The following is an 11508-nucleotide window of genomic DNA, read 5'->3' on the forward strand; positions in this document are numbered from 1 at the left end:
TATTTTCTACCAAGTTCAAAACTAAACTGTATAGTGGACAACAAAACATCTGCACTTCGTTTGTTTTTTTAGATTAAGAGACTTGAAATCAACATTAACAAAGGTCATCACCAAAAACAATATTTCTGCCAGCTAACAACAGTCTCGAGCTACTATTCAAATGACCAAGTGATCTACCTACAGCGAAAACATTAAATATAAATTCAGTCATATAAAGTGAACATGGTATAAAGTATTACATGTTTAGGTACTGATTAAATACATGAAACTCTTTGGCACAAATGATTAGATTCTTACAATATATATATATATATATTGAATTCATTGCTCATGATCCACCAGCTCTCCCTCTCTGATCTACTGGTAGATCCCAGTCTCCTTATTGGCCCGCCCTGGTCTAGAGGAGCTCAGGAGTAAAAGTCCAAGTCATGTGACCTAATGTTAAAACTCTGTGATCGTACATTATACCACTACTGTATCACCACACTTTAATAGCTGTGTTTTCTCCTGCCTCTCTCCCCTCTTCCTCCTCCTCTTCCTCCTCCTTCTTCCCCCTCTTCACTCAGTTAGTTCGTGGTGGTTAAGTGAAGGGGAAGTGAATGGGATTGATGGTGTTAACGTCTGAGGTGTTTATGATGATGATAAATGTGTGTGTAGAAACCAGAGAGGAGGGTGTCGCGGCCGGTGTGTGTGTGTGCGTGTGTGTGTGTGTCTGCGTGAGCACATGCTTGCTGGTGTGTGTGTGTGCGGTGATGATGATGAATGGAAGTCTCCGCCTCCACGCACTCCGACTGTCTGCTGCGTGCAAACATAGAGAAATGATTTTGGCCGACACACTGTCATGTAATCTAATGCAGTTATAGATCCTATCCAGCCAGTGACAGACAGGAGCAGGAGGGGGGAGACGGGGGTAACGAGATGAGGGGGAGGCAGTAAATTAATAGACGCCAGTGGATGGAAAACAAGGAGAGAAGAAACAAAAGAAGCAGGGTCGTCCTGGCCGTGTGTGCCCCCCCCCAATAAAAACCCTGCATCACCGTGGATAATATCTGAAGGGTTATTTGTAACATTTTCCTCTTCATAATAAATCACCAGTGTATCAACTGAAGCACAGATATGAATAGTGTCAGAAGTGGAGAGAAACAGTCGTAGCTCATTTACTCTGGGGAGCAGTTCTAATGGCTGCAGACAGGTGTTGCTGTTGCAGATTCCTGGGCTGTGCTCAACACTAAGGTCCAGGTCTTACATGAGCTAGGTCAAAATTACTGGTATGATTTTAGTGAAATCTACTTAAAATACACAGCTTTGTTATTTTAATTTGTAATAAAAATAAAAACATGTTCATGTTCATTCAAGTTACAACAACATTGACACAGTTAAAGAAACCTAAAGTTTATCCTCATTCTGACGTAAACACATTGAAACAATCATCCAAAAGTTGATGATGATGATGTTGAAGTGAAATATGTTAAATGAAATATCACCCGTGGTCATTCATGAGGCTGACAAACGTGTGATTCCAGGTCGAGACCTAGCCAGCACCACTCTGCCAGGCTACCCTCCACATGTCCCTCCTACTGGACAGGGCAGCTACTCCACCCCCTCCCTGACTGGCATGGTACCTGGTAAGTACACACTCAACCACAAACAAACAGTAGTTATTACGTTTTTATAAATGTACACACGTGTATGTAGAGAAGAGTGGAAGAGAGAAGGAAGGAGCAGATCTTTGGGGAGCCTCACGTGGCCGTGCCACTTCCTCTTCCTCGTCTGCCACTTCATCTTCCTCGTCTGTCAAAACTACAACACCCCATAATCCCAAAGGAGAACTTATGCATTTGAGAACACCTCCGTGTGTGTTTGTGTGTTCCTCCGCGTGCCCAGTGTGTGTCATTAGAAAGCAGCCACAGCAGCACAGCTGTCCCTCCTCAACATTAGTAATTTGTTTTTAATGAGAATCACCAGTGACCCACGACTAATTCATTCATTCCCTTCCACTCTGCCTTCGACTGCGCTTTTGTGTTTCAATTTTGGATCACCACTTTTCCTCCCTCTTTTTCTCTCACTAGTCTTTCCTCCATTTTCATAGTTCCTCTCTCTCTCTCCCTCTCTCTCTCTTTCACTCCTGGTCCTGCACTGGTCTGGGTCAGAGCAAATCAAAGCGGTGTTGCCGTTTTTTTTGGTTTTGTTCTTGTTGCTTTGTATCCTCAGTCATTCAGTTTGCAACACAAACACAAACACAGACACATTCTCAATGGACATGTAGGAACAGCACGTCTAAAGATGGCTAACCCTGTCGCCCCGTCCCCCTGCACTCACCCCGTCCTGTCCTCAGGTTTGACAGCATATTAGTGTGTGTGTGTGGGCATGACTGTGTGTGTTTGTTTGTGACAGTCCGTGTGTGAGACCATGACATTGAGCTACACAGGGGAGAACCCTGAGCCTCCTCTCTCCTCCTCTCTCCTCCTCACCTCTTAATTCCTCCGTCTTTTAAACAACCTGACACGCTGCCATCACTGCGGTCATGACAGGAGGAGGATGTTGGTGCCCAGGGACGCTGTGGAAACCACATCACAACCCCACCTGACAGCTTAACGTATACACACACCGTATCACGCTCGCACTGGCACAAAGAGTAGAATGAAACGGAAAACTCTCTGAAACATTCCTAATATCTGTCGTCTTCTCTGTGATCACCGGGAACTGCCTGAACGAAGATAATGTCTGAACTTTTCCTTTGCAGCTTCATGATTTTTTTTTTATCTCAGCAATTCTCAGACAAATTATTTTTCTTTTCATCTGCTCTGTCTTATATTATACCTTCATTAAGAAAGCAACTCTCTTCTTCAATCCATTTTTTTCTCTCTCGCTCTCTTTCGCTGCAGCAGGGGGGCTGACACTCAAGGGGGGGTGAAGGAAAGCAGTGAGGCAGAACCGACAGAAAGCAAGGAAAAGAGGAGGAACGGGAGGGGGAGGTGGGAGGGATGGGAGCATCAAGGTCTGTGACTGTCAGCTACGGGAGAGGGATCCCTCGGGAGGAGTGAAGGTTCAGGAGAGAAGAAAGAAAGAGCAAAAGAGTGGGGAAAAATGAGAGGAGAAGTCAGCACAGAGGTGAAAAAATGAGAAGAAATTTTGTTTTGATGTGAAGGGTGACGAGAGCGTTGTAGTCAGTCAGGCCAGAGGACGAGAGGCGGGGGAGAAAGAAAGAGGTGAAGGGGGAGAGTGGACTCTCGACAGTAAGTCGTAAATGAGGGAGAAAAGCTAAGCTATCATTTCACCAGTGTTGAGGAGGAGAGCTCCAGTCTCACTGAGGTCTGCACTCGCCTCTCAGAGAGACAACACTTTTGCACAACAACACTGTTAGACTTTAGAGGAAACGAACCGACAACCTTCACCACCTACACAGACGTTAGAGTTTGTTGTCTAGATACCGGAGAGCAGTGGAGAGAGAAATGTTAAATGTGTTGTTTTGAATGAATGAAAACACAGGTGTGAAGTTAAATAATGACTTCAGGTGAGGAACGAGGACTTTCTAGATCAGACCAGGTTCAAACCCTCAACATAAACAAACAAAAATGCAACTTTTCTGCCTCCTGTTTGGGAGATGTTCCAAACACTGTCAGTTATTGAACCAATATTGAACCACAAGTTAGAGGAAGGTCATTAGGTCATACAAAGAACAATCAAATATAGTTTCCAAACTCGTTGACTCGATAAAGATCGATGAAACACAACTTCAAGTATTTAATCAATAAGTCGATTATTTATAAAATATTGTTCAAATCTTTTTTCTGTGAATTTATCTTTTACCTACAGGTGGAGATTTCTCTGGAAGTCCATACTCCCATCCTCAGTATTCAACATACAACGAATCATGGAGATTTCCAAACCCTAGTTTATTAGGTAGGTAACCTGCACATCAGTCCAGAATGGTCTGTTTAATTGGAGCCAAAGTCCAAACTTTTCTGTCAATAGATTTAGTCTCTCTCCAGGACATTAGAATTAAATTACCCTCAACAATACATGAGAAAAATACAGTATGTGTAATGTCTAAAACTGGTCAAATGATTGTACTGTAGGGCAAAAAAAAGTGATTGATATTAACAGAGATAATCTAAACACATTATAAAGATTAAATGATTGTACTGTAGGGCAAAACAAAGTGATTGATCTTAACAGAGAGAGATAATCTAAACACATTATAAAGATAATCCTGTCTTCCAGTCCACTCTTCCTCCATTTTGATCCAAACACCAGATCAACGTCACCTTTCACCTTTGCATTAGTGTCTAACTGGACAAATTAACCCTGAGCTAAAAACCAGACAGTGTCACAGTCAGTGTCAAGGGGGCAGTATCAGGACTGGAGTGATTAAAGTTGAGAGGGTAAGAGGTGATGGTGTAAAAGGTCAAAAGGTGAAAGAGGTCACCTCTGTGTGTATCCTAACACTTTCCTCTCTCCTGACTTTTTCCCCCCCACACCCCCGTCCTCAGTGTTTCAGAAGGATTATGGATCTCTCCTGGGGACAGAAATCGGCTGCTCCTCCAGTCTCTTCACCAGCCAGGGAGGACAGATGCAAGGTAGGTGGAGAGAGACACAGGGAGACAGAGAGAGAGCGAGATATAGAGAGGGAAATGGAAGAAGAGAAACAGAAGTGCTCTGCTGATCAGAACAGTAACTCTGTATGAATGAGAATCTGAAGACACAGCTGCAGTGAAGAGACTTCATCACCTCAAATATTAATTCTAGATGTTTTTTTGTTTTATTAAAACACAATGTCAATGTTTTAAATTTCAATACACATCAGTGGGAAATGGACAACACATGAACTTGTGTGTTTCCTACACAAGTTCTATAAAAAAAACAACTTGAAACTAGTGGTCCACATGGTCAGGAACACATTAACACATAGATTTCAAATATTTGAAAAAACAAAGTCATAGAATTGGGGATGTGTCGTTTCACTGCAGGAAAAAAATACTAAATAAATGTAAATAATAGGGGGTTTAAACCACACTGCATCATTTTTTTTTTACCAACAAGCTTCAGCTATTAATATTTTTACTCTGAACCCAAACGCTGCGCCATGTATTTCTCATTTAACTCTATCTCTATACGCTACACCTGAAACTGATACCTTTTTCTTTTGACCTTGGTTAAAATTCACGACATCTTAAAGCGAAACGTAAGGTTTGTGACAGGAAAACAAATAAATATTGTGGAGAAAAGGTAGTGAGAAATGGAAGAAAACAGAGTTAAGGAAAAAAAATCTGAAGGGGAGAGAGAGGGCGTCTGATGCCCTGAGTGAAACTAAATAGTTTGTCAGGACGGCTTAATGCCTCACTTCCCCAAAGAGCCCTCTGAGATTACCTGGTCTGTGGACAGACAGAACCTGTCAGCACACAGAAGGCTGACTGATGGAAGTGACAGAGATGGCTGTGTGGGAGTGGGGGGGCAGTGTGTGTGTGTGTGTTTACGCCAGTACGTGTATTGTGTGTGTGTGCAGGATGCAGTGTGTCTGTAGGGTTACAGTATTGAATTGACCTCTTCCCTGAGGAGAGAATAGACTCAAGGGATCAGTAGTAGTAGAGCTGTACTCAGTGTGTCAGCTTAGACTGTCACCTAGATCTGAGTGTGTGTGTGTGTGTGTGTGAGAGAGAGAGAGAGAGAGAGTGAGGGAGAGAGAGAGAGATAGCAAAATAAAGCGTAACAGGAAAGAATGGATATAATGAAGATAAAAATGTTAAAAAGAAAATAGACCGACTTTTACAGGAAATGGAGACTAATTTTGGTCATTAGCTCCATCAGCTCATGTCATCTTTTCACAGCCTTTTACATTTACATTTACATTATGGTTAAAGCAAAATGTAATTTTGACAAGAAACCAAAGCTGCTCTCTTTATATTTTCTTTATCTACATACTGCAGCATAGCACGTATTCAGGAAAAAAAAACTTCCCTCATTACAGCGTTTTCCTTTTTGGACATTATGATCTCTATTGAAATAGCAATTATTACCATATCTGCTGAGCCATGTACATTTTAGAAGTATTATATAAAAAAACCCACACATTTCTTTAAATATTGGACCATGTAATTGGGATGCAAAGCGAAATTATCATAGATTAAAAAGTACATTAGGTTTTGCTGCGTCACAGAGGACTGATAATGTTCATATTTTCTGGTCAGTCTCATGGTTTAGTATTGGAGAATTGCACATTATTTTTGTAATCTTCTTGATTTTATACGGACAGGAAAATAAAACAAAATACATGTTCCATATTACAACTGTTGCCATGGTGTCAATACCATCCAAAACAGACTGACATGTTTCCAATAACTGGGAATTCTGGAGAGAAAGTGTAGAAACTCAGTTGACTAACTCTACCAGAGGTTTACCTTTACTACTGCATTGAAGCCGACTGTTCAGTGTGAACCCATGTTTCTCCCCAGGGTCACCTTACTATTACAGCGCTACATCACGGGGCACCGGTCCTACAGCCACTGCAACAGCCTCCGCCTACGACCGCCACTGACCCGGCCTGCTGCTGTCAGAAGATGATAACAGGAGGAAGAGGAGATGGATAGCACCGTCACTGCTCAGTATAAGCCTGACTACACGTGAGGTTCAAACGTCAGTAAAGTTCAACTTTTATTTTTTTTTGTTTTACTGATGATAACACCAAAAAAAAAAATGCACGCCTTGAGTCCAACACAAACGGTATTATTATTCATAGTGTCCACAGATGTGATATTGGACCAAACACATTGTAAAGTCACTTGGGCCATCCCATAATGCATGTGTTTCTGTAATCTGATTGGTCACTGGACTTTGTGCAGACGTATATTAAACGTATGCATTGTGATCTTTGGTGAAATGTTTGTATCAGTATTTTGATGGGAATCAATAAGTTACACACAACAAGGGAATTTGGTTTGGCACGCCACACTAAAGAAAAGACAATCCCAACTTTGTACTATGTTTGATTGAATAAACTCACACATTGGTATCATTTCTCTTTTTCTCTTGATGGAAGATATAAAACATTTTCCTCTGGATCACAATGCAGCTGATAAAGGCCTCCGTATGACCACACTGTTGAGCTCAGTCAAACCAACCTGTCATTAAATCAACATACTTCAACTGAAGTTAGCCTAAAATCAAAATAATGTCGCAAGATAGAGTTGTTAAACTCGTCTAAACTTGATCCATCAGTCAAAAGTTTGTTTAAAAGAATAAAACAAATCCATGTCTGATAATAGAACCTGTTACACTGGAAATAATATAGTTGATTAATTCTAAATTGGGGTACAGAGTACAGAGTACAGAGTACAGAGTACAGAGTAACACCTGCAGTTACAAGCAAAATAAATATACAATATACATTAATGCGATCAATTTAATTTTTTTTTTTATTTCCTAAAAACTTCCCAAATTTTAGGGACTACATACATGTCTCCATTAAGCCCTTAAGAGTTTGGCATCGTACTATCCAAGAAAGTAATTTGTAGCGCCCCCTAGGGGAAACCTCCATCCATGACTGACTGACTTCAATTTCAAATTTTCAGATCCAAACCCGTTTCAGTGAAGCCAACTGTATATGTACATGTCAGAACTAGAGTCATATTGTACAGGAAGGTGCTATCCTAACGCGCAGGTCAGAAGCTAGTCCTGATCAAGAGCTATTTATGGAGGAGACAGAGAGTAATATATTAAGAAGCTTTTCTGCGCTGCATTCAGTGATAGGAGTGAATGCAATGTGATGATTTAACATGTGTGTTATGCTGTTGTGCTAGAATAGTGATGACGGATAACGGCGGCAGCTGTGAGGCAGTGGAATATCAAAACCTTACTACGATACCAGAAGATTTCTTTGTTTATATATGTGTTATTATTGCGATCCTTTTGTTAATAGTTTGTTGCCTAATATCACTTGATGCTGGTGCCATTTATTAAGAGTCCATTTTTATCCGCTGTCTGTATTTTCAACGTCAGTGCGAGGAAGCGGCAACAGCAGCAGCAGCACCCTCTTCTTCTCTTTCTCTAAAGTTCTATTTTTCTCTTTAAACTCCCCAAAGATAGCCCCCCTTAGTGGATCGGCTAACTACAAAAGCACAAAGAGACCTAATCATCATTCATAATCAACTCCAACTCACTTGTTAAAAAAAAAAGTAATTTCAATACTTTTTCTTCCTAGTATTTCTTGATTCTATTAAACTACAGTTTTCCTGTAGAAAAAAAAAGAGAAAACCTGTTTTTCGTTTCTCTCCTACATCAGTTTTGCGCTGTGACAATGCATGACACCAGGGTTGAGGCCTTATCTGCTCAATGTACAGACACAGTAGGAGAGACTTGCCCTCTAGCAATGATCTGAAACCAGTGCATTATTTCCCCCCAAATCTCTGAGAGTCCGTCTCACTTCCTGTCCATACAAGAGTTGTATAGTAATTAGAATATAAAGACCAGATGTCAGTGTCTATAGCATTTTCAATTTGTCATACAGTAAATGACATGAGACTTTAGCAGTGGTGATTTTTTTATTGAAAAAAAAAAAACAGACGAGCGGTACATGGTGTTGTTTTAGCCGTCGTCTGCAAGTGTTTCCAAATAATCTTTGGATTATGTCGGGCTCTTGTGGCTGATCACAGCGCTTCACTGCTACTGTGCAGTTTTAAAAGGCACCAAATCTGAAACAGGAAATATCCGGTACCCTACATGAACATAAACGTCTGAACACAGAACAAAATTGCTACTTTTTGAGTCTTTTTTTGTTTCTGGGTTATGAAATAGTTTGTTAGTGGACCCTGTTAACTTTGTAGACCTTATTAAAGTTGTGCACATACAACGCTAAAGAAGATTCTTACAGTATCTCCCCTGCCGTGCTGCCAGCGTGCGTCGCTGCAGGAGCCGTTCCTTATTTCTGTCTTTCTAACTTTTGAACATTTTTGAGGCATTATTGAACCTGAACCACACCAGCTGAAAACAAGGACAGTGCCTTTAGTTTTATATGTACAAACAAGCCCAGCGACCATCGGAACCTGAGTCACTAAACCGAGATCCACCAACCATTAACTCAACTCCTTGAACTAAACTGCCACAGGCTAACCAAAAAAAAACTTCAACAGACAAAAGTTGTCCAGTTTAATTTCAGAGTAAGCATTACTAAATAAATGTCAATAAAAACTGCCCTAAACCCATTCCTCTCACTATCTTTAAATTGTCCTCAGTTTTCCTGCTTTAGCGTCAAAGTGGTCAAATCAGACAGCTGATTTAAAACTAGCAAACAAAATCAAAGATGGTACAAAACTTCTCACCGTTCAGCACAAATTAGTTGGTAATGCTTTTAACTTTTGAATATGAAGCAAAAGTGAGTTTGTGCCACAAGCAAAACAAGACCAAACAGTGAGTGGCACAGGTAGAGGAAGCAGTACAAATACGTCCAAGACACTCGTGAATTACTTCCCCAAGTTCAGATATCCAATTAGTCAATGTGTCAGAAAAACACAGGCCTAGAGTGAAATACAGGACTGGACTCTGAGGTTCATGCCAAGAAAACCTCCACTCCCACAGTCAACAGTGACGTTCAAATACCCACAAAACCAACCATAGTCTCTGATCTGATATGTATCAACAGATACTTCAAGTTGAAGTATTGATATCCGACATGAAAAGGTTCAATCAAGTGATCTTTCTGAGACCACCCTCACCATTTTCTGGCCCTAGAAGAACACAGATTGTGTTCTGCCCCGTCTCGGGGTATGATAAGCAACTTGAGGTTAAGTGTCACATCAGGAAAAAGTCACGGCCCAAACGCCAACCTGCTAGTGGTGAGGTGACCCCCCCCCCGCCCCCCGTCATTTAAAGAGCCAGTCCCCCCCATAGCCATGACTGCTGGTTTAGCCTCAGCCGTCCAGAGAAACACTGACAGGATTCATTGTTAACTATGCATCTGATAGTGACACAGCTGGATTTGCCATTGCTCTGACCTGAAGCGTTTCACACGGGGATGAAGAATGTGTTTTCACTGAGTCGCCGTGGCGTTGACTGGCAGCTGTGACATTGACTGTCATTGTGGGTGGTACAGTAGGAAACATGGCAGGCAGAGGACACGCAGACAAAACAGGGAAATGTAAGTACAGACTCCCTCTCTTCCTCCCTTTGTCCTTTGCGGAGCGGTGATCCCCCCCCCCCAGTCCCCCACCCTGTGTTCCCCAGGGGAGTCCAAACCTGCTGTGCCATCAGAAGCTCATCCCAGCTTTTCTCTCCCTCCTCCCTCAGCCCTAATCTCATCATATCTGCCATCGTCTTGCCGCTGAAGCCTCCCCTCCTGTAGCACTGCCACACCACCAGGATTAAGAATATTAAAACTATTCTGTAGAGTTCAGGCCGGTGACCTTTTCTTCAAAGTCCTCCATCTTCCCCTCCTGTGTTTTCTCCCTCTGCTGTTTGCTAGAAATTGTGCACCCGAATGAGAGTTGGAGTCCTGTGCCGAAGCCAGGTCATTTCAGCTGCAATGTTTTTGTCGATATCTTTTCAAACTAGAATATTCCTGAAGGTTAGTTTCCTATACTGCGTCCATAGAGTTTAAACAGAGGAACGTGTTTTATTTCTAGAACCACAGCTCTTTTATTATCTGTGAAAATACACTCCCATCCTGAAATTTTGAACCCAGTGAAGTCAAAGAAGAAGCTCAAATCAATGCAAATTAGGTTTTTTTTCCCCCCGCTTTACTATGATTTCTCACGGTGTGCGCTCCGCCCGACTGTATCTCAATATGAATCCATGAGGACGGCTGCAGCCTCTGTAAAACCTGAGGGGATTTCAGCATCACATCTTGACAGCAATTAGTGGCACAATCTGTTTCATGCTTGCTAATATAACTAGGCTCTGGACAGATCTCATACTCAAGTGTTACAATGTTCTGTACATCTTAATGTTATTCAACTGTGGAAGAGGAGAAATTCAAATGACTCAGCCTAAAAAAAAAAAATCAAAAAAAAAAAAAAATCAACTGTGCTTTTTGAGCAGGTGTTTCAACGAAAATAAAGACAAAAATATACATGATTTTCACCTTACTGTGGCCTTTCGTGTAACAATCTGGAATTTTTTGTGTCCATGGCTTCTTATCTGGGGTGTTAAAGAGATATTTTATATCCGTGGTCTTTTGGAGAAAATATTTTAAACAATTTCAGAAATTACAAAAAAAAGATATAAGATAAAATACAGAGACGGAAGCAAACGTGAAATTAGGATTCGGCGACTTCTCTCCTTCGATTCAAAAGTTAAACCCAGAAAACATATCCACGACGTTCACCAAAGCCTGTGATGCCTGTTTTAAATATCAGATTCTTGTACAAAAACATATAAAATATCAGGAAAGACCTAAAAAAAATATGAACACAAAAATAAAGATAGGAAATGCCTTGGAGTATTCTGGAGGGGAAGATTAAAAACATTAAAAGAAATGCTTCTTTAAGAAAAATGTGTATGTTTTTTAATCAATTTTCT

General features: G+C 41.1%; 1 protein-coding gene across 1 annotated transcript in view; it reads left to right on the forward strand.

Annotated features, from left to right (window-relative positions):
• pax5 (paired box 5) overlaps window positions 1-11281 on the forward strand; it is a 44811-nt gene extending 33530 nt beyond the window's left edge. Inside the window, 4 exon segments of the mRNA XM_025058564.1 lie at window positions 1524-1625; window positions 3817-3903; window positions 4494-4580; window positions 6453-11281. Coding sequence (XP_024914332.1) covers window positions 1524-1625; window positions 3817-3903; window positions 4494-4580; window positions 6453-6535 — 359 coding nt within the window. The 3' untranslated portion in view covers window positions 6536-11281.
• The last annotated feature ends 227 nt before the right edge of the window (window positions 11282-11508 follow it).

Source organism: Cynoglossus semilaevis, chromosome 9, assembly GCF_000523025.1.
Source record: "Cynoglossus semilaevis isolate Cse_v1.0 chromosome 9, Cse_v1.0, whole genome shotgun sequence".
Classification (NCBI taxonomy): Eukaryota; Metazoa; Chordata; class Actinopteri; order Pleuronectiformes; family Cynoglossidae; genus Cynoglossus; species Cynoglossus semilaevis.